Source organism: Lepidochelys kempii, chromosome 7 (genome assembly GCF_965140285.1).
Source record: "Lepidochelys kempii isolate rLepKem1 chromosome 7, rLepKem1.hap1, whole genome shotgun sequence".
NCBI classification, from domain to species: Eukaryota; Metazoa; Chordata; order Testudines; family Cheloniidae; genus Lepidochelys; species Lepidochelys kempii.
Window position 1 is genome coordinate 37,456,606 of NC_136386.1, and position 23,088 is coordinate 37,479,693.

The following is a 23,088-nucleotide window of genomic DNA, read 5'->3' on the forward strand; positions in this document are numbered from 1 at the left end:
GTGTAACAAACACTACTCTGAAAATATCTGAAGTCCTTATAGGCTTTGCTGACCCTACTCAATGCAGTTTTACCCCAGAGCATAGCATAGGGCATCGCACTGGGTCTTGGTGGTAGGTTTTTGTGGAAGTGGATAAAATGTTTTTTAAAAACTTCAAGTGTTCATGTTGCCTTTACTGTCACTTAGCACAAGATGGTGTTGAAAAGCTGCAGCCCCTGTTTGAAGAGCTCCATTTTCAGAGGATCCAGAGGACAGCATTGAGCAATTGCTCAGCTGCTCTAAGGGCTCTCTCAAGCAGTAGGTTTCTGGCAATCATCCCGTTCAACACATGAGATGCTACCAGAGAAGTTAGTGAAGTGGTACAGGCTGAGGGGCTTTCAATATGCAGGTCACACCCATCTTTACGTTTGTTTCAATGGACCTGTATGGTAACAGCTAATGGCCCTTACCACAGTGGCTGACCAAAATCAGAGCTCAGATTAGGGTAAAATGGCAAAAACTCAGCCCCAAAACAACTGATCTTATGCTGGCTAGCTAGGAAAAAGACTCAGTAAATTGTGGTAGTATTATCAACTCCTTTGATTGAGGGAGATGTGTATTTGTTACTCAGGTTTCCAATTTAGGTGTTGTCAGAGTCTCTGCTTCTACTCAGATTCTCTACTCTTCTTGTAGGTCTAGAAATAGCAGTAGTGGCCTTGAGTGCTTTTATTTTTTTTAAATATCTGTACTAGGCAAGATACAGACCTCATCACAGTAATCCATACCTTTGCCACCTTCAGACTGGATTACTGCAATGCAATACACAGGGGCTACATTTTAAGACTGCCTGGGAACTTTAGCTAGCACAGAATCTGCCTGTTTGTTGAATGCTACATTTCTCACAGACTATGCTCTGTGAACAGGAGTGACTTCCAGTTAGTCTCCATTCATGCCTGTACACTATAAGATGTTCAGGTTTCATAAGTTATTAAAACTACATAGCTTCGGTACCTCAGAGATTGCCTCATCATGTGCTACAGCACCCAAGAGCAGCTGGTGATGTGAGAGTTAACAGCCCTCTGGCTAAGGGATCTTATGACTTCCCTTCTCTAGTTATAGTAAGGAGAAAACACATTATTTTGAGTCAGATGGAAAACAATATAGAAAAAAATTAGTTTGTATAAAATGCTTTACTAAAAAGATCTGAGTAACTTATTACAAAGGTGAAAAAGTAATTACAATAATTGCTGAAATATCCAGCACTCTAGTAATCCATCCAGAAACAGTTATGAATCATAGCAGGAAAAGAAGTTTAGACTACAAGAAAACTGCACCACTTGGGCAGATAATTGAGAGGTTACTTCTTCAGAGTTTGAGTTATTTTTCCGAAATTTATGAAATAATCATGGAAACGGTCTTCAAACTCCATCTCAGACTAACAGGTTATAGGCTATCCTAATAGTTTAGAATTAGCAGACCTGCACCTAGAGGTCACCATAGGACGGCAGAATTAACAGTCAGAATGTGGAGGAATGAAAAGTATTTGCCAGCCATGTCACTCCTAGGGCATCTCCTCTGGCTTCAGAAGGAAACTCTTTGGTTTGCTTTTCCATTCAAGAGTGGTCGCTATGGAAGTGACCACTAGAGAAAAGGGAAAACAGGGAAGTAGGGGAAATAAATGGAAGCTAGAAAAAAAAAATAGTACTGAAAACATGAAGGAGGCCAACTTATTTTTGTTGGTCATTTTTTGAGACTGAGGGACAACAAATACATTCCTTAGGGTGGAGACAGATGAGAGGACAAACCTATATGGAGTAGACTACCTAAAACACTGGAATTTTTTAGGAAAATATGCAGGAGGATCATCTTTTATTCTTAGCATTAGCAAAGACTAACAGTTGCTGATGAGTCTATATTTAGGGGATCAAAGTAACTGCTGTCAGGATGGATTGTAAAAAAATTTTAAAAAAAATCATGCTACTAAGTGGTGAGACACTACAACCCTAGGAGTCTTTTAGCGTCTTCACTTTGTGCCATGAGAGTTTCACTGGCGTACTTCTGGAGGAGCTCCATCTTCTTTCTACGGACAAGAGCTTCCTCAATCTGCAAATACAAAACATAAAATCATTCAACCTTCAGTTCAATCACTAAAACCCAGAGATTCTAGATCAGGCAGAAAAGAAAACAGCCTGTGAAGGCTGGAAGAAGTTGACCTTTTATCAGAAAGCGGTACTGCACAGGACAGAAGCAGCAATAGTATTCATATTGCTCCCAACGTTCAGCTAAAAAATAATGCCGGTCAGCAAAGCCTATCACTGAAATGGAAGTAACTGATGACTTTACAGCTTTGCTACTGCACATTAGTATTTAAAAAGCTTCTGTGGACTGACTCATCTTCCATTATATTGAATATGACAATCTGCTCATAACTCTGATTGGATAAAATAATTCAAGTGAGTCATTTTCCCATTACAGGGCTTTGCAATGAGATTTGGATGCACAAACATGACAGCTCTAAAAGTAGGCCAAATCCATACCACAATAGGTTAATTTGTACTGTTTACTTTTCATTTCAAAGTTTATTGCTGTTTTTTAAATAAAAGAAACTGCCTGCATATGTTGCAGTCTTAATAAAATCACCACTAGGTTTCTGACAATTACAGGATTAAACATCTTCACTTGAACTCTATATCTATGCTCAAACACATACAACAGTTTTTTAAAGAGATAGCCCTTAGCCACAAAGTCTGGATCTGAACTTCCAAACACATGAGAAAGTTCAGATCCTGGGTTTTGGTCTAAACCAAGCTCTAGTATTTCAAAAGTTTTGTGCAGAAATTCCAATTGCATGTAAAAAATATGGATTTTTCATTTAAAAGGTTGCCAAGGAGAAAATGATCAACAAGTTCTACATTTGTCCTAAGGATATAAATCAGCAGATGCAATTCCACTTGTACAATCAGTGTTGTCATTTACTTTTCCCCATCTCTCTAATTGTTCCCTCTGAAAGTCAAATATCACCACAAGGAGTACAAAATAAGAAGTGGAATTGCACCTACACTGATTTATATCTTTAGGATAAGGCCTTATTATTGATCATACCTTTTTCAGGAACCTTTACATCAGAAGAGGTACAAAGCTTAGTTAATGTAAAACTGGCATTTCTATACAAACATCACAAGATAATTAAAATACACTCCTCATTCCTTTTGAAATCCACATAATTCTTATTCACAAGTACACTGCAAAATCAATGTTATTCCTATTAAAAACTATTACATATTTGTCTGAATGAGACTGTACCTAGTACATGACATTTAAAAAGTTCATTCGTTCAGAGAATGAACACCATTATAAATTATATCCACACTGATTTTGATTAAAAATAACTTCCTCTTCAGCTCTAGCTCTAGGCTGCAATAGGCAAACATTAAAATAAGAAATGGATGATTTAGTCATTAGAAACAGATTATTATATTCCAATGAGTAACACTTGCATATAAAAGGGTCTGGTCCATTAACACTTGCATATATTTACCCAAGAGACAACTTTTTTGCTTTACAACTGGAATCCCCCTATAATTCCCCTTGCCTACATCATTGAACAGTAGTTCAGCATCAGATACCCTGTTCTGACTGTTCCTCACAGGGCTGTGCTCACTAAATCAACAGTACTGCTATTCAGACTGCAGCATTTCTCTCTCCTATAATTTTGCCATCTCATTTTAGCATAGATTAACACTGTGCTTATCAACCATTTCATATGGATATATTACTGTTGTCCTCTCTTTCCTCTGAGGCTCTGGTGCCAAGCATTAGGGGGTATCTAGTGCTAGGTAAACATAAACTAGGTGAGAAGTGTCAAGAGTTGTTTCAGGTAAATTGATAAATTAAGCTAAGTATGTACCCTAAAACAATTTCAAAAGTGAACAGAAAAAGAGTGACTGATTTCAGGCTCATCTAACCAGGGCCATTTTTAAGAATGATCACTTGATTCCCTAAACAAACAAAAATAGAGGCATTAAAAGTTAACAAGAAAAAAAGCCAGATGCTAAAACTCCAAACTCAAAAACTTAGGAAGTTATTGGTAGCAAACCAGGATTATCTTTCGAGTAACCCATCATAAAGTATATTCTTATTTGCACACTACTTTACAAAATGTTTGAGACTCTCAGAGGAAAACATTCAAAACTACAAACATTATGTCCGATAATGCTCCTGGAAGGTAAACATCCCCATTTCAAAAGATGGGTAAATGGAGGTGAAGAGCTTTAATGATTTCCATAATGAGCCAATATTCAGGAAGAGAACCCAGGAGTTCTGCCCCTTAACCAGTAGGGAACTCCTTCTATAGGATGCGTGCCATTAATTAGGTCCTGCATTGTAACAACCTGCGAATGTCCATTTGTGCCTTTGTCTCCCAGTTATTTCTTACCTCTTGTTGTGATGGCACTGGAACATGGGCAATAAATTTCTGCTGGCCTTCTTCGCCTTCTTTTTCTTTGCTGCTTTCCTCATCAGACTACAAAATGAAAGAAGTTTAAACAAGCTTATTTTGCAGTTTCCATCAACAGGTTACTACAGCTAAACCTCACTGATCTGCAGTAGTAGAGGCAATCCCAAGGCAAATTATTGAAACTTGAGAACCACAAAGCGCTAAGGGCATGACCACTGTGGGAGACACTGCACTCCACGTAGCAATAGGGAAATATCACACCACCTTTACCCTGCTATTTAAAGTCCTAAAACAGAGTTGCTTACTTTCCTATGTACCAGGTGCCACCCCTTGTGCTGCTGATGTATGGAGCCATGTTCTTACTTTTCCCACATTTCTCCACATGGATGTGGAGCCATGTTCTTACTTTTCCCACATTTCTCAGCTGGGGCAGTGCAGAGAAACTAGTTAACTCAGGCAGGGGATTGGGGCCTTTACAGAGACAGCCATGCCATTTTTCCGTTGAGTGGTTGCTCAAGAGCTGTCACCTCACTCCGCACCGCTGGGCTCAATGTAGCCATGGGAGTTAACACAGATATAGACAGAGCAAGGTGGTGGGGGAACAGCAAGGCAAACTTTGTCAGCTAGACTAGTTCCTATGACAGGCCCAGCAGAGCTGCATGCAAGCGATCAGAACATGCTTCTGCAATGCTGCTGACCTCCCAGGAATAGGAGACAGAAGTAGCCCTATCTCAAGGTCTCAGTGAGTGTGGGATAGGGTTAGGAGTGACATGCACTCCCCCCACTGCCTTGCAGGAAGCGTGATGTCACAGCAGTACCCCTGCTCATTAACACCTGCAGAACCTTGCTAATCTGTGTTTCACAGAAGAGAAAAGCTGGAGGATAGTTTTGTAGTACATCAAAGTGTGAATAAGTGAAGTTCTACTGTACACAAAACAACTTAAGTTCAACTACAGACACTAAATATTCTACATATTGTATGTACACTGTCGTATCTGTACTGATAAGTAAAAACCTTTTGAGAGATTCAGAATCTCAAATGCCATCTATGCCATCCCCCACAAATAAAAACTCAAAATTAGTCTTCTTACTTGGTTTTCATTCCAATCACAGGAAAAAGCCTTCCCAACCTGCTGACTTTGGTCACACTCTAAGCATGCATTAGAATCAAAAGCCCCATTCTAGTGTTAATTTGTATCAACCAAAAACTCACGCATAGGGCCCTACCAAATTCACAGCCATGAAAAACGCACCACAGACTGTGAAATCTGGTCTTGTGTGTGCTTTTACCCTGTACTATACAGATTTCACAGGGGAGACCAGCATTTCTCAAATTGGGGGTCTTGACCCAAAAGGGAGCTGCAGGGGGATCATAAGGTTATTTTAGGCAGGTTGCGGTATTGCCACCCTTATTTCTGCACTGCCTTCAGAGCTGGGCATCCGGAGAGTGGCAGCTGTTGGCCAGGTGCCCAGCTCTGAAGGCAGCGCCCCGCCAGCAGCAGTGCAGAAGTAAGAGTGGCAATACCATACCATGCCACCCTTATTTCTGCACTGCCTTCAGAACTAGGTGGCTGAAGAGTGGCAGCTGCTGACTGAGGGCCCAGCTTTGCAGGAAACAGAGCAGAAGTAAGGGTGGCAATACCATACCATGCCACCCTTACTTCTGCGCTGCTGCTGGCAGTGGCTCTCCAGCTGCCCAGCCCTGAAGGCTGTGCCACCGCCGGTAGCAGCGCAAAAGTAAGGGGAGCAGTACCACAACCCGCCTACAATAACCGTGCGACACCCCTCCACCCCCAACTCCTTTTGGGTCAGAACCTCTACAATTACAACACACTGAAATTTCAGATTGAAATAGCTGAAATCATGAAAATTATGATTTTAAAAGTCTTATGACAGTGAAATTGACCGAAATGGACCATGAATTTGGTAGGGCCCGACTCATGCAAACAGTACAGAGGGTAGCAAAATTCTCCTCAGAACAAAGCAGCCATTCTGGTTCCAAGTAATTAATGCTGAAGACATCCAAAGGATACTCATGCTATCCAGCCTATTAATTGCTATCAAGACTTCAGTCTCTTATTCACTGTGGTACCTCATCATCAACGGCATATATGTTTATTTCCTCCTCTTCCTCCTCCTTGTCACCTCCTGCAAGTCGTGCCTCTCTCTCTACTTTCCATTTTTCCACTGCTTCTGCTATGACTGGGTAGAAAAACAAAGTGGAGATACTACATAACTAGGTTTAAAAGCAATGTCAGACAAAAAGTCAGTTCTAGAGCTGATGCTAATTCTTCTGAGTTCTTGTATACAGACTTTTATCATGCACTTGTAACAATGCTCCTGGTTAGATCCACAGGGATTGAACCTGGGACCTCCATCTAAAAACCATGAGCTTCTACTGATTGAGCAAAAGGACTAGGTCCATTAGTTCAAAGGCAGAGGAAGACCCAAAACAAGGAAAGGTAGTTATCTACCAAAGGGAGACAAAGTCACACTTAGTGTGAACTGCACTGTAACCAGGCTGAACCTTGAACGTGACCAAGTTGTTAGACTGGTTACAGAACATGGTTAATGGCCCAGACTCCACACTATAATTGTGTTGGAACCAGATCCAGGGAACACTGTTCTAAATGGATTCAATACCACAGCTATATTTGTAGTGCAAGCAGGCACACGAAAACAGGCTGCTTGATGGCAGTTAACGTACCATAAGGCTGTCAAATACAAAATTTCTCGAGTAATTACTACATGGTTAAACCACGTTCTGCTCGACTCATTTTTATTTTCTCCATTTTATAATCCATGCCAAATGAAATGTACTTCTATTTAAGGTAACTGGACTTGGTTGTAGGGACCTTATGTTGTGGATAACTACTGTTGGGCTACTATACCTGGGGTACTGCAAATGCTAATACACCCTTAACCATAACAGTAGCTGTGCTACTTCAAGTTATAAGTAGTGTGAACGTTGCTCCACTCCTCTTTTCTTCATGCCTTTACCTGATTTTGCAGCCTTCACGTTAGGGTCCACATCTATCTCAAATGAGCCTGCAAATATCCTGCAAGGACTACCAACGTATGCAATGACAGCCCATCTCAACCATTCAAGGTTAGTCAGTCTCCTAGCAAAGAAGACAGCAATGTCTCTAAAAAGCCCACAGAGATTTGCTAATAGCTTTCTTATCATGCAGTTAGAGTTACAATACCCAGAAAGCAGCAATTTTTCATCTTTGACAGCAACTAGGGAATTACTAGCCCTTCTTTACTCATGTAAAGAAACAAAACTACAGGAGAAAACAAACTGACCAGTGTCATATAGCTGTGCTGCTACGTGATAGCATAAGTGATGAAAAAGAAAGCTACTGCTAATTAGGAAAGTTCAAGTAGTGTTTAACCTTTTAATTCTATATCTCACATGAGCAGACCATAAAAGAGCCTGGATGATGTCTCACATAACTGGTGACCTTTATTTTTCTATTAAAAACATCTTAAAGATGTCATGTGCTACTACTTTGGGGCAGTCCTTCATATACTGGGAGGAAAAAAAAAAATATCTGAAGCACCCATCCCAACAATTCTAGGAGCTTACACAAGCTTTTGAAACACACACACGTTAAAAATCCAAAATATTATTTTCCCGAACTCCAATGAATTGCCCACCAAAATAACAACCTTCTTCATGAGACCTCATAACCCTGAACCCCCACCCAATCAAAAGAAGCTAGAGAAAACATATACTCCTTACAGCATGCTCCAGAGGCCAACAAATTCCACCTTACACGAACCAATTAAATTCCCTGCTTCCCCGCATTCAAACCAAGGGGCTTGAGCATCTCCATTTATTACAGATGGCACAGTGTCATTTGGGGAGAAAGTTTCTTAAGCAGTCACGTGAATCCAGTACACTACCCCTTCTGTCTGTAACCAAATGATGCCAAGATAAAACACTAGACGTTTTTAATGTTTGCACCAGCCCCTATATATGCTCAGATCTTATTTTCACTCTAATGCTTCACTCCTTTCTGCGTATTTGAGCTCCCAGCCCTTCCCTGTTCCCACCTTTTGCTACCTTCCACCCACTTTAGGCTCCATCCCACAACACTCCAACTGTTGCTACTCTCATATCCCTGCTACTCTCATATCCATTCCTTCCACTGTGCTTTCCCACTATTCTTTCCACAAAGGATCCAATCCCATTCCTGCCAAATGCTTCTATCCCAGTCAATGGCAGCCCAGTCCCACACTATTACTGCTGCCTTTACCAACCCTCCTTGTGCGCCAAGCACCCTCCTACTCTCACCAGTCCAACCATTGCTAGATCATCACCCACTCCCTTAGATCGGCTTGATCTATTCTTACCTACTTCTGTCCTTGCACATTCCATCCAGGAGGAAGCCAAATTATGCTCCAACCCTAGGTATGCAGCAAGACCCCGATTTGAGGCACTACCATTAGATCCTGTAGTAACTAGGAAGCTAGGCAGCACCCTGCAGTCCTTAGAGGCTCTCTTTTAACATGTTTCAGAGTAGCAGCCGTATTAGTCTATATTCGCAAAAAGAAAAGGAGTACTTGTGGCACCTTAGAGACTAACAAATTTATTTGAGCATAAGCTTTCGTGACAAAAGCTTATGCTCAAATAAATTTGTTAGTCTCTAAGGTGCCACAAGTACTCCTTTTCTTTTAACATGGTTTCCTATATACCTCTCCCTACTGCACAGCTTTCAGCATTCCTGTGCTACTGAAATTGCAGGTAGTGAAAGGGGACCTGGCTTTGCAGCTCAATTCAAGTGCTGTGTATTGTGCAACACATGGGGCCTGCTCAAACATGTTACAACTGAATGTTTGCTCCTTCTAGCTGCAGCAGAACAGATGCAAGTTGATGACTACACAGCCTGGATTAGCATTTATGGTCAGATCAGGTCACAGAGTAGCTATCCGAAAAGAACAGCTCTGCAGGAAAAACAAGCCTGCAGTTAGAAATGAGGGGGGGAAGCCATGAAAGAAAAGGCTGTTATAAGGGACTTGAAAAAAGGTTGAGTGCATAACCTGTGGCTCTGACATCATTTGACTCAGCTGAAGTATATAATACAGGTTTGTCTCTATGTATTCAAAAGAGACTGAAGTAAACCAGAAAGGGACGAAGTCAATGGAATAATATCAAGTCTACAACGACACAGATATTCATTTCAAGAAGGTATAACCTGGGACTTTTACTGGCTATGCAGATGAGCTAACTCAAGTCAACCTAATGTTTTCTCCATAAATATTGAGGTCATAGTGGGAAGAAAAACCAGGTGAAAGGCAGTATTTCATAACTATTTATAGAGCTTCCCCCTGTAATCAATTACAGCAGCTCAGCTATTTCCTCTGTGGCTCATCTAATTTGCTTTAGGCTCATTCCTTCCATAATATAAGAATTACAATGATTAGTTTCCCCTGTATCCTTGTGATTACAGACATAACAGTTTAGCATATGCTTAGGCTAACTGGAGTCAGGTGGTCAATCACACACATGGTTTCTACTCCTTTATGCAGCAAGCCATTTAGGATCAATAAATAACTTAACCAGTCTTACCAATGCACATTTCTAAATGCTAAGTTTAGGTTACATTCCAATGGACTTTTTTTTGTAAGATGTTCTACTGAATTCATGTATGCCCCACCATAGTAATACTAGCAATCAGGGCTAGTATAGCCCTTTTCCAGTGGACCTTAAAGTTCTACACAAAAGCAGGGAAACTGGTATCTTCATTTTACAGACAGGGAACACGGGTACAGAGAGGCTAACGTGCCCAAAGCCTGTGTTAGTGGCAGTACCTGGTATAGTATCTAGATATCCAGGCTCTCCAGCACCCACTGGCTCCAGTGGAAAGGTGTAAGCCAGCTGGCTTCCAAAAAAAATTAGTCCTTGCAGCTGTATACTTTTGTTTGGAAGCAGATGGAGGAATGAGAGAAATTGCATCCCCTCTTTAAATGAAAATATGCTAGTTTTCCTGAGTTGGATTTTTATATAACTTACTCAAAGGTTGCTGAATAAAGTTTTACACTGAAATTTCAGCAAGAGACAGCCAGAAAGTGTGACAGGAAGATGCCTACCCTTTTATTTTAAATGGAAGCACAGTAGTTAAATGGGACAACAAAAATATTCCTATCAAAGAGCTTTCAGTACACTAAGTTAAACTATCAAAGGTAGGAGTACTGCTTATTCACTGTAGGTAGAACTACGTACAATGAAGATCTACAAACCACCGAAGAAAAGGCAGTGAAGCACCATTTTAAAAAGTAAAGGCAAAAAACAAAAAAAAACCCACCAACCCTTCTGCGCTAAGTAACATGCAACTTGGAGATGGTTACATGTAACAAGCTCGGGACACCAGAAACAGCCTTAAATGAAGCTGCACCCAGTTTATATAGGACTTTTTGATTTCACATACCTTTCTTTTCATGTTCCTGTTCCAATGGCTCCAAGACGCCATCATCTTCATCCCTGTAGCCATAATACTCCGCATCAATAGCCTTCATAAGCTCAGCTCGAGTCTTCCTTGGAGGAGGGAGAGCTGAAGGAACAAGAGACCATCACACTCTCAACGACCCGAAAAAAAGATGATTCTACCAATCCATGAGGGCTGGTCCTGTCCTCATGGATCACATCAACCCTGTACCATTTGTCTAACGAGGCAGATCTGACCATCATCCTAACCCCTCACGTTCCCATCAGCTTCCACTTTCTGGCAATTTTCTTTTAATTGATGCCAGCTTCATGCTGCCAACCAGTGCTCCTAGAAAGTAGTTTCTTTGAGTTCTACAAACCCTACTTCAGCCGTGGATGACAATATCTAAAAGTGGATAGGGAAATCCCATATGGCCCTCTGTGGCTATGTCTACACTGCAATGAAACTGCAGCTGGCCCATGTCGGCTGACTCAGACGCACAGGCTCAGGCTGTGAGGCTATACAATTGCAGCGTACAGGCTCAGGCTGCGGCTGGAGAGCAGGCTCTGGGACCCTGCATGGGGGAGGATCCCAGAGCCTGTGTTCCAGCCCAAGCTCAAACTTCTACACTATAGCTCTGCAGCTTAAATGCTGCAAGCCCAAGTCAGCTGAGACAGGCCGGCTGTGGGTGTTTTATTGCAGTGTAGACATACCCCGGGGGATTCTGGAGCAAGGCTTCCTGAGGAAAAAGTGTAAAATGGTTCCATTTGGGCTTTTAGGCCCAAGTGCCTCTTGACCAAATTATGCAATATTTATGCAGAAGATTGGCTAGGACCAGCCAAAGGGTCAATAGGTCCACTAGACACACATTACAGAGATATCCATTGATCACCTGCCTCTTAAAAAAAAAAAAAAATGACTGAGATAGAAGATTAGATAGGCCATTAATCAGAAACTATATGTAGACTGCTATACTGTTACTGATCAATGGCTTACCTAGTTCACAAGCTAGATTAAATCCAACTCATACAAATAAAGAAAAAATTTTCCATAGGATATTTACCTTTTCCTTTTACTACAAAGTTAGTTCACATTCTTAAGCATTATAGTGAATACAAGAAGCACCTTTTCATGAGATTTAGTCAATATGAAATCTGGAGTGGAGAGCTGAACACAGGTAGAGTCATTTTAACAGGACAGCATCAAATAATTTTAACCAAAGGTTAGTTTTATGAGCTTACAGGCATGCCATCCTGCCTTAGAAAAGTGTGTGGTCTCTACTTCATACTAGATACAGGAGTTGGAGCATGACTGTAAAATAAGGAAGGGAAGAGAAGACAATTTCCCCTTTTGCAAAAAGAAAAGGAGTACTTGTGGCACCTTAGAGACTAACCAATTTATTTGAGCATAAGCTTTCGTGAGCTACAGCTCACTTCATCGGATGCAGTGAGCTGTAGCTCACGAAAGCTTATGCTCAAGCTCACTGCATCCGATGAAGTGAGCTGTAGCTCACGAAAGCTTATGCTCAAATAAATTGGTTAGTCTCTAAGGTGCCACAAGTACTCCTTTTCTTTTTGCGAATACAGACTAACACAGCTGTTACTCTGAAATTTCCCCTTTTATCATCCTGCCCTTGTTTGGAACAGTCACTGAATGAATATAAAATATTTGAGCTTCGGGAGTGCAGAAAAACAATTTTATCTAATTCCAATCAAGTTAATCATGGCTGTGAAAGAATAGGTATGTAAATAAATGGGTTTCTTCTCAGTCAAGGAAAGAGCTTTTAATGGAGGACTTAAGTTATACTATGGTAAATGTCTGACTAGACCAGAGGTGGGCAAACTACGGCTCGCCGGCCACATCCAGCCCACAGGACCGTCCTGCCCGGCCCTTGAGCTCCTGGCCCAGGATGCTAGCCCCCAGCCCCTCCCCCCCCACAACCATGCTGCCATGCAGGCAGCGCAGCTTGCACCCGCCCACCCCCCAGGCTTTCCAGTAAGCCTGTCCTGCTGCTCTGAGCGGCATGGAAAGGGGGGGAGGGGGAGGCAGGAGGATGGGGCAGAGGTTCGGGTGGAGGGAGGGCGGTCAGGAGACAGAGCAGGGGGGGCTGGATAGGGGGTGGGGTTCTGCGCGGGCGGTCAGGGGTGGAGGGGGAGTTGGATGGGTCCGGGGTTCTGAGGGGGGCAGTCAGGGGACTGGGGGGGTGGTCAGGGGACAAGGAGTAGGGCGGGTTGGAGGGGTCAGGAGTTCTGAGGGGGGCAGTCAGGGGGTGGGAAGTGGGAGAGGGTAGGGGCCAGGCTGTTTGCAGAGGCTCAGACTTCCCTACCCAGCCCTCCATACCGTTTTGCAACCCCAATCTGGCCCTTGGACCAAAAAGTTTGCCCACCCCTGGACTAGACTGATCACTAGCCTAATATGTATGCCCACCTCCTTTTCCCTAGGATTCACCCTACATTCCAGATGACACATTTTGTATGACAGAGATGCTAGAGATCACTGATGTTATCCTGGCTGAAAAAGCCACAATTCTGAAGTGGGGGAAACTTCGCATCTGTGATAGTCACCCATCAATACAGAAACAACAAATAATTCTGAAAAGCAGCTAAAGTTACTTACGTTCCTTTTCAAAGAGCTCTCTGACACCCGGTAAATCTTTAGCAGCTCCAAAATATTTGTAACCCCTGTTTCCTGGAACTTCCTTGCCTTCATGATCTAGCATTTTAGGACCAACTCTCTTTAAAAATAAAGTACATAAAAATCATTGCTCCTGTCCATGGTCATTTTTCTTTCCCCATGTTAATTAGCATTACCCATTCTCTGGCTTACTAGGCTAAAAAACTGTTCTCTAGGTATGTTAGATGATTCAGGAGTAGCAGCCCACTCAGACAATCTTTTTATTTTTCAAAAGAGAAAATGTCCTCTCTTTTATTGAGTGCCAAGCAGTTAGAAGGACTGCGCAAAACATGGAGTACTCTGACCCACGACAGACCCACCTTGTCATCTCACGTGCTGGATTTTACAGTAGAGGGACAAGAGGGGATTAAAATGCCATACACAGAAGTTTACGATCCGACTCCCTATGTGATCCTTACCAGTCCAACTTTTAACAGAAGGGCCTGATAAATCAGCACAAATTATTAGGACTTTCAAGTGATTAAAAAAATTAATCGCAATTAACTGCACTGTTAAACAATAATAGAATATTATTTATGTTAATATTTTTGGATGTTTTCTATATTTCCAAATATACTGATTTCAATTACAACACAATACAAAGTGTACAGTGCTCCCTTTATATTTATTTTTGATTTTTTTTATTTTTTATTTTTTTTTTTTACAGTGCACAAACATTTGCACTGTAAAAAAAACTAATAGTATTTTTAATTAACCTAATGCAAGTACTGTAATACAATCTCTTTATCATGAAAGTTGAACTTACAAACATAGAATTATGTACAAAAAAATAATTGCATTCAAAAACAAATCAAGGTAAAACTTTAGAGCCTACAAGTCCACTCAGTCCTATTTCTTGTTCAGCCACTTGCTCAGACAAACAAGTTTCTTTACATTTGCAGGAGATAATGCTGCTCGCTTCTTGTTTACAATGTCACCTGAAAGTGAGAACAGGTGTTCGCATGGCACTGTTGTAGCCAGCATTGCCAGATATTTAGCGACAGATGCACTAAAGTTTCGTTTGTCCCTTCATACTTCAACACCATTCCAGAGGATATGCATCCATGCTGATGGCGGTTCTGCTCGATAATGATCCAAAGCACTGCAGACTGACGCATGTTCGTTTTCATCATTTCAGTCAGATGCCACCTGCAGAAGGTTGATTTTTGTTTTTGGTGGGTCAGGTTCTGTAGTTTCTGCATTAGTTTTTGTCTTTTAAGACTTTTGGAAGCATGTTCCACACCTTGACCCTCTCAGATTTTGGAAGGCACTTAAACCTTGGTTTGAGTGCTGTAGCTATCTTTAGAAATCTCACATTGGTACCTTCTTTGTGTTTTGTCAAATCTGCTGTGAAAGTGTTCTTAAAACAAGTAATGTGTGCTGGATCATCATCAGAGACTGCTATAACATGAAATATGTGGTAGAATACGGGTAAAACAGAGCAAGAAACATACAATTCTCACCCAAGGAGTTCAGTCACTAATTTAATTAACACATTTTTTTAAAACGAGCATCAGCAGCATAGAAGCATGTCCTCTGGAAGGTGGCCGAAGCATGAATGGGCATACGAATATTTAGCAAATCTGGCACGTAAATACCTTGCAATGCCAGCTACAAAAGTGCCATGTGAATGCCTGTTCTCACTTTCTGGTGACATTGTAAATAAGAAATGGGCAGCATTATCTCCTGTAAATGTAAACAAATTTGTATCTCTTAGCGATTGGCTGAACCAGAAGTAGGACTGAGTGGGCCCTGTAGGCTGTAAAGTTTTACATGGTTTTGTTTTTTAGTTCAGTTATGTAACAAAAAAACCCTACATTTGTAAGTTGCACTTTCACAATAAAGAGAATGCACTACAGTACTTGTATGAGGTGAATTGAAAAATACTATTTCTTTTTTTTTTACAGTGTAAATATTTGTAATCAAAAATATAAAGTGAGCACTGTTCACTTTGTATTCTGTGTTGTAACTGAAATCAATATATTTAAAAAGGTAGAAAAACATCCAAAATATTTAATAAATTTCAACTGGTATTCTATTGTTAAACAGAACTAAACTGCTATTAATTTTTTTAATAGCATGAGTTAACTGCGATTAATTGACAGCCCTACAAATTACATTTTGATCTTTCATCATGAGATGTTTTGTGTCAGAGACCTGTATGTCAAAAGTCAAGTATTTAATTATTTCATGATCAGTCAGAGGATTTACTCTCTGATCACCTTTACACACTGACTGACATGTAATATAGGACAGTGGAGCCACAGAAAGTGGCAGATAGAGTTTGTGTATCTCTTCGGATTCTGAACAAAAAATACTAATAGCCTAATCTTAACAAGACCCTAAGGCTGAAAGAAAGCCATCAAATAGTCATTTTCAGAACCTGGAGAGGGAGAGAAAGATAGGACATCACTATTTGATCTAACATGCCATTCAGCGTGTTTAGAGGTTGAACAAGATGTGTTAATCATTGAAATACCAGCCACTAGGAAAAAAATAACCAAACGTGTTTAATACATCTCTGTTGTATACACTATGAAATGCTGGACATCCAATATTCAGTAGATTAAAGTTTCTAGTCTTGGGTTGATGGCCTTTCACTTTGCTAGCCATTCACAGTTAACTGCAGAGATGTTGTTTACCAACACAGTTGTTTTATACTTACTGCATAATCAGGACCTCCCAGCTCCTTTATCCGGACCTCCCAGTGCCCCTTCTCTCTTAGAAGTTTGTTAATTTCATCATTCAAGTCTCGAATTCTGAATTCACCTAAACCAGCTTCAAGATAAAACAAATGAAGAAGTTCTTACAGGCACTGTATACTAACCACTTCGGAAAGACTCATTTCTCTCTGTTCCCCTATGGGGAATACTCTCCAAACTCTTGTTGGAGGCCCAGCACTTTTCTTGCTTTAACCAGAGTTCTTGCCTCTGAACAAGCAGTTTGAGGGCTCGAAAGACTTAACTTGAGCACACTGCCCCTCCTTGGGGAGAAGGAGTTGGACTAGGTACTGACCCTCCTATAGGAAACTCATTTTTATCCACTCTGCCAGGAAGCAATATCTTAAATGGGGATGAAAAGTGACGGCTCACTGGTCCATGACCAGTACTTAGAGTACATTATTCCTAAAAGCACTGGCCTATCCATTTTTAGTCCTGGCATGTCATGAAATGTATAATGCCTGGGTGTCATTTAACTTAATTTTCTTCAATATTTGTAGTTGAATACTGACACTTAAACGTCAATCATTTCACAAAACTAAATTCATGAAACCTTAAGACAAGCTTCAACAGCACAGTTAGGTGGATAAAATATTAGACTTTTCTCCCCTATTTAATTGGACTATTGTAGCTCCTCATAAAAGCAGACACAAGAACTGTTCATAACAGCATTTGACATAGCCTCTCAGGTTTCTTAGTGCAGATAATCTCCGTGGCAATAAAGATTTTTAATTTGTGAATTTTTAAAAAAGTAAATATTTACCAACAAATACTGAAAAAAGTGTAAGAGTTAAGCAAACCAACACAACACTTTAAAAATGAGGTCTAGCCATAGATAGCCTTAAAAGCATCCACTAAAAGCAGGCCAGAATTGATGCGAAGGAAGGAGGTAAGATGGCAAATAGAATGATGCAGTTTTAACATCAAACCCATTATTGCTAGAAACAATTGCTATGCTCCACTGAAGAGGTGGAGTTCCTTCTAGCCCCAGTGTCAGATATCGAGCATTAAAATAGTCACCAGGACCACTGTCCAGCAGTGCTATTTTGAGACTGATCCACAACTTAAAAACAGCAGCCAATATGATTTTATAGCCAGGTAAATTAAAGCAGAGAGTTAACTGACATTGGTACCAAAGTTTCACACAAATCAACTGCAATTAAAAGATGCTCACCATTTTGAATCTGTGCCACTTTCTTGGAAATTTCTCCAATAATCTATTTAAATAAAAACAATTACGAAGAAATTAGTTTTTCTTGATGAATCAGAAGTCAAGGTAGTTTCAACTGTTAAACCATTCTACATGCTTAAGAGAACTTATATTTGAAATATCAATAAGATGTTAATAAAAGTTTAATTTGGGCACAAACACTATTTAGAATGACTATCTAAAGAACTATCCATACTAGGAAATGCATCATCCATGACTCCTTTTTGTACAGACATTTGCACCTTTGTGCTAACAATAACCTGCAGTCTATCCTTTAACTTTCTGGTTATTATGGTTAAAATATGACACGCTCTATTTTAGCTCAGGCCTCAGTCAATCCCTAATTTAACTGTTTACACATGAGTAAGGAGAACAATTCTAGCAGCAAAAAAATTAGATTTAGTTCAGTGTTCAGTACAATTATCTCATTAATTTTGACTGTATAAATATTTTGCTAAAATTATGCATATTTTGATTATTTATCAGTCCATCCTCTACAGAATTAGAAAAGCCTGACGTTCACTGCCTAGATATGCGATGCATACCTGACGTCTCCATTTCTCAGCTTTCGGCAACTCATTACATTCTGATGCAAGAAAAGGTCTTCGCTCCTGTTTGGGAGAAAGACATGTACATTGTAAAGCTTCAAACCACCTAATATTGAAGCTTCACATGTTTCCAAAACAACTGATATTTCATGCTCTGAGTGTAACATGGCCTAGTTGTTCCTGGATTAGTCCCAGGCAAATCAGCCACTCGTGCCTCCTTACTTGAGTTTCCTGTGTTCCCATCCCATCTTTAAAGATTTAATATAACAGCCCTGATTAAATAAATTCCATTTAACCACTGAACACAGCCACCAATTCAAGCCCAGCATGTACAAGTAGAGCCTGTCGTCTTTCCATTCAAATCCTTTTCCCTCCATTCTCCAAACCCTATTCTCTCCATTCTTCATCACCAGCAATGCTCTAGTCAGTGTGACTCAAGCGTAGCATCACTTTTGACTCCTCTGCCCACACCTAGTCCATTCCATTGCTTCTCTACATCTATAAAATTTATCCCTTCCTTTCTATTGCTGTTGCTAATATTCCAGTCCATGTCCTAGTTTTCTGCATTAACAACGACAGCTTCCAACTCCATGGCCTCTTACCCTTCCAGTTCATTCAAAAAACTGCTACAAAAATCATTTTCCTTTCCTGCCACTAGCCACTTCACTACCTTTGTTTGCATCCTTCCATTAACATCTGTTATTCCATACATACATTCATAGTATTCCTCACCTTCAAGTCTCCCTACTTACATATTTGCCCCTACAGCTCCTCTTACTCCCACTTCTTACACTCCTTCCAGGCCTTACTTTCACATAATTTATGTCTCCCCTTATGTTTGGAACAGACTCCCAATTAGTGTGTGTCCCCCAACCCCCAAAACACATCATCCCTTCCTCTAGGAAACTCCTGAAAAGCCACCTGTTCAAAGTTTATCTGCAATAGCCATGGTTTCCTACTGCATTACTCTATATCAGGGGTTCTCAAACTTCATTGCACCACAACCCTCTTCTGACAACAAAAATTACTACAGGACCCAGGGGTGGGGGCCATAGTCAAAGCACTACTGCCCTAGGCCAGAGAGCCAAAGCCGAAGCTCAAGTGGTTCAGCCCCAGGCCGGGGACCTGTAACCTTAGCCCCAACACCCAGGGCTGATGCCCTCAGGCTTGGGCTTTGGCCCTGGGCCCCAGCAAGTCTAAGACAGCCCTGACGACCCCATTAAAATGGGGTCGCGACTCACAGTTTGAGAACCACTGCTCTATCTTGTCCTCCTCGGAGTTTATAAATGTATCAGTACTCGGGGAAAAGATGCAAAATTGTAACTCAGAACAAAGCCCTTTAGTAGGTTGTGTGTTTCCTTCTGAAAAAACACTTACTCCAAACAAGAAACTTGTCCTCATTTTGAGAAATAAACATTGATCCAAATCCTTCCATTGACCTGATCTTGCAATTCACCTGAAGAGAGTGGACTCCTGCACCCACACAGAGCTCCAGTGGAGTCAATGCATGGCTGCACCTGGGGAGTCAGTTAAGAATCAGGGCCTAAGATAATGGGTCCTTTTTTAGTTTCAGAATCCAACCTTTTGACCAGTGTTTTACGCAAAGCCACTGACCAACAATTTTTCAAGTCATGTGCCAATCTAACTTGATTTGAGGGTTAAAAGTTTCTCCTACCATGCATGGTTAAATTTAAGCATAGATGTGATAGAAGACACCACATGGCTGAATAATGGCACAGCATGCTGTGTCATGTGCAAGCCCGGAGTTTGGATTAGCCCTTGAAGTGGAATGCTTAGGGGTCGCTACTTTGGTAGTACAATACTAGGGAAGTGAAAAGATTATAAAAGGGCTTTTCTAGCTCTCCTGAGCTAACTGGGAAAGAAGCCAAACAAAGCCCATGATCAAAACCAATGTCAATGAATGTACACTCAGTTAGCAGAAGGAAATCTCTATCACTACATTTTTAGAATTGCCTTCTGAATGACCTTGCTGGTATCTCTGTTATTCTTCCAATATCAAGGTATATTGCTTCTACTGTGAAATGCCAACTTGGCTTTGGCCATATGGACTATCTACAGTATTAGAAGTTGATTTAAGCATGGTCCACTGTATGCCTCTCCAGAACAGTTTTTCAGACCTTCCGCAGCAATAACTGTTACTTGTGGGTTTTGTTGCCATACTGCTTTCCAGAGCTTCTCCTAATTTAAGCCCCTTTCCTGGTGGCCACCTTAGCCCTTGTGCAGCAATTACATGGGTCACATTCCTTCTGCTCGCAGTTGTTGAAGCAGCACTGCATGTCGCTTTGCATTATGTGCTGATAGGTGAGGACTAATTTCTTGGTTATCCATTTAAAAACCAACATAGAAGACCTATTTTTCTCCAGCCTACCTTAACTTTTCCTTCCTCAAGCTGAGCTTGGCGAAATCTCGCCAAGGCTGTCCTGAAAGGAAGAAAGGAAATTAGTTTACTTTTAAAACCTCTTCATTCTAACAGCAGTGATTTTCTAAACCAAGGTTTTCAAAGGACTTAACTGGTTAAGTTCTGCATGGATACACCTATATTATATATAGGCTTTCAAAAAATAAAATGATAACTACTGTTTCCATTAAGAACATTCCAACATTGAAGAAGCCACCAGTCACCAGTGCAGTCACCCAGCCATGAATTTTGTGTTAGTATTAGAAGTACCAACAGCCTGCTGGGGAGGCAGAGGGAGACTACTACATCAAGCTTGTTCATTTTAAAGAAACATTTCAATAATATTTCTCAACAGCTCAGGAAGAGTCTCCGTACGTTCTGTGGCTGATTAATATACATAGCTTGTTTGTTTTTAAAAATAGGTATGTCTAAAAATTTCTTTAAGTATCTCTCCCACCACTACTACCAAGGGATTCTGCAAAAACCCATCCCTCCACTGTCCCCCATAACCAAAGTTATAGCACCCCTGACTCTAGCCAAGATGACTGCAGGTTACTTCAGATTGGTTCTCCTCTAGTGAGCTAAAGAGGACACAGTTGCTTGAGACAGAAGAAACAGCTCCTAAGGGTATGGGCATAAACATGATAATGCTGCAGTCCTCCCATCGTGGCAGCGAAGGACTGAACTAAGCCTTGGTTGCATGGCAGTGTAACTTCAGGCTACTCCTATGTTAGTTTCCTGTAAATTAAAAACCCAAGAACAAAACACTTTCCTCGCTTTGCAATGAGCTAAGTAACTCTCACAGGACAAAGTACTTTGTGCAACACTAACAGGCCATGCAAAGAATAAAGGGTGCTGCTCATCAAACTGACATACCACATTGATTCATAATATATTAGCATCTAAATTAGCACACATCTCCAATGGGGGGTTGCAATTCTGTAATCAATTCACATTTACAATGCTGAAGACAATTTGACAGAAAAAGAGGCACAAGTGCCATGATAATGCAAGCAGATACTTCAAACCATTCACCTCCTGAATGTTCACCTCTGCCCAGCCAAAAAGACAACACAGCTGTTCCAGTAAGGACCACTAAAAGTGCTACCACACCTGCATCTGACATCTAACTTTAGTAACACTTCTAGAACCCAGAGGCTAAACAGTAACACTGGTTTATGATTTTTCATCTTGTAATGTCCATAACTGCCATAAAAAACAGCTGATTAAGTAGGGGGGAAGTATTACAAAAGTCCTGATACTTTGAGTATCATCACAAATTATACTTTACAGGTATGTTTAACATGGAATATTACTGTGTATTAACCAAGGTTCCTTGAATTTAAGTCAGTGTGGATGAAATACCAATGCCTTTCAAGCATGGAGCAGATCATCAGTCCTGTTCATACATCAAAATACACATATGAAAGATGCATTTGCATATCTATATACACACACACACTACTACTCTGAAATAAAAACAAGTACTTCATTTAGACGGTAAGACATGCGGACAGAACTTAATAGCTAAAGAACGCATCTAAGTGTTCAGTTACCAAGGTGATGAGCAACATATACCAATAGGCAGTGCACTGTGACAGACACTTTGAATGACAAACATAACCAAGTTCACAGCTGTACTTACATAGCCTTTTCTGCATTTCGAGCCTAAAAAAAAAAAAGACAGAGAAACAGATTAACAGGTTAACTAATACTTAAAAGTTCAGCCTCAGTCTAGCACAAAAATGACTAGCACTAGTAAATGCTTGCAAATAATAAAAATAAGAACGAAGTGCCCACCTTTGTTCAAAATCTCCCCAGTCCCCCATCCCAGGCCTTAAATCTTATGTATACTATTTTTGCACCTAGGATGGACCAAGACCTCACTGTGCACTGTACAAACTCAGAAAACACAGTCCCTCTCCAAAAGATGTTATAATCTAAATACAACACCAGAGAACAGATGGCCAGACTGGCAAAGGAGCACAGGGAAATAATGTGACGCTGCTTCAAGGAGAGGGTGAACAAACTGGATTTCCCAGGGAGGCCCACGCATGTGTCCTGGGAGCTGTTGGCAAAGGGCACACAATGAACACAGTGGGACCCCGAGAAAATGCACAGAGCCTGTATGAACTCCACGCTGCCAGGGAAGAACGTTTGTACAGCGCCTAGCACAAGGATCTGGGGCCCAGGGTCCAAGGCTCCACCACAACACAAATCACAGCAGCAGCCCCCTTGCGAGCCGGAGCTAGTCACTGTGCGAACGCCATGGCCCCAGACGCAGCTGAGAGGAACGTGGGCGCGCGGGTCCCGGCACAACACAGCCGGGGAAGCGGGGCGGAGCCGCCTCTAGAGAAGGCCCAGGCTGGCCGGTGGAGGGGGCCGCGGGGAGCCGGGCGGGGGCGGCCTGTATGCAGAGGGGGCGTGGGGATCCCAAGGGTGCAGGGAAGAGGTCCCAGCAGGGCGCGCGGCGCGGACGCAGCCCGTCACTCACCATGATCCCCGCTGCCTCACGGGCCCCGCAAGTGGCACCTTCTTCTCCGGCCGCCTCCCACGCGCGGACAACAGGAAGCGCCGCCTCGGTGGAGCAGGGCGGAGGTCAGCGGTCAACGTCAGCCGCCAATGCCCCGGAAGAAGATTGAGGAGGCGGCA

General features: G+C 41.5%; 1 protein-coding gene across 2 annotated transcripts; it reads right to left on the reverse strand.

Moving 5' to 3' along the window:
* Positions 1–1,154: 1,154 nt before the first annotated feature.
* On the reverse strand, positions 1,155–23,058 carry ISY1 (ISY1 spliceosome associated protein). Of its 2 annotated transcripts, XM_073352229.2 has the most exons (11): positions 22,931–23,058; positions 22,082–22,104; positions 20,407–20,458; positions 18,015–18,080; positions 17,434–17,476; positions 16,205–16,317; positions 13,483–13,600; positions 10,870–10,992; positions 6,528–6,637; positions 4,415–4,501; positions 1,155–2,082 (listed from the first exon to the last, which is right to left on the reverse strand). In XM_073352229.2, the coding sequence occupies exons 1-11, from the start codon at positions 22,931–22,933 to the stop codon at positions 1,975–1,977; spliced, it is 846 nt and encodes a 281-aa protein (XP_073208330.1). In that variant the 5' UTR covers positions 22,934–23,058; the 3' UTR covers positions 1,155–1,974. The 2 variants fall into 2 exon arrangements, with proteins under 2 accessions (XP_073208330.1, XP_078709809.1); XM_078853683.1 differs by lacking the exon at positions 18,015–18,080.
* Positions 23,059–23,088: the final 30 nt, after the last annotated feature.

Coding starts and splice junctions, on each gene's coding strand:
- ISY1 (XM_073352229.2), bottom strand. Junction 16,318..17,433: donor AGTGGCACAGATTCAAAATG/GTGAGCATCTTT, acceptor TTTATCTTGAAG/CTGGTTTAGGTGAATTCAGA. Junction 4,502..6,527: donor TATATGCCGTTGATGATGAG/GTACCACAGTGA, acceptor TTCATTTTGTAG/TCTGATGAGGAAAGCAGCAA.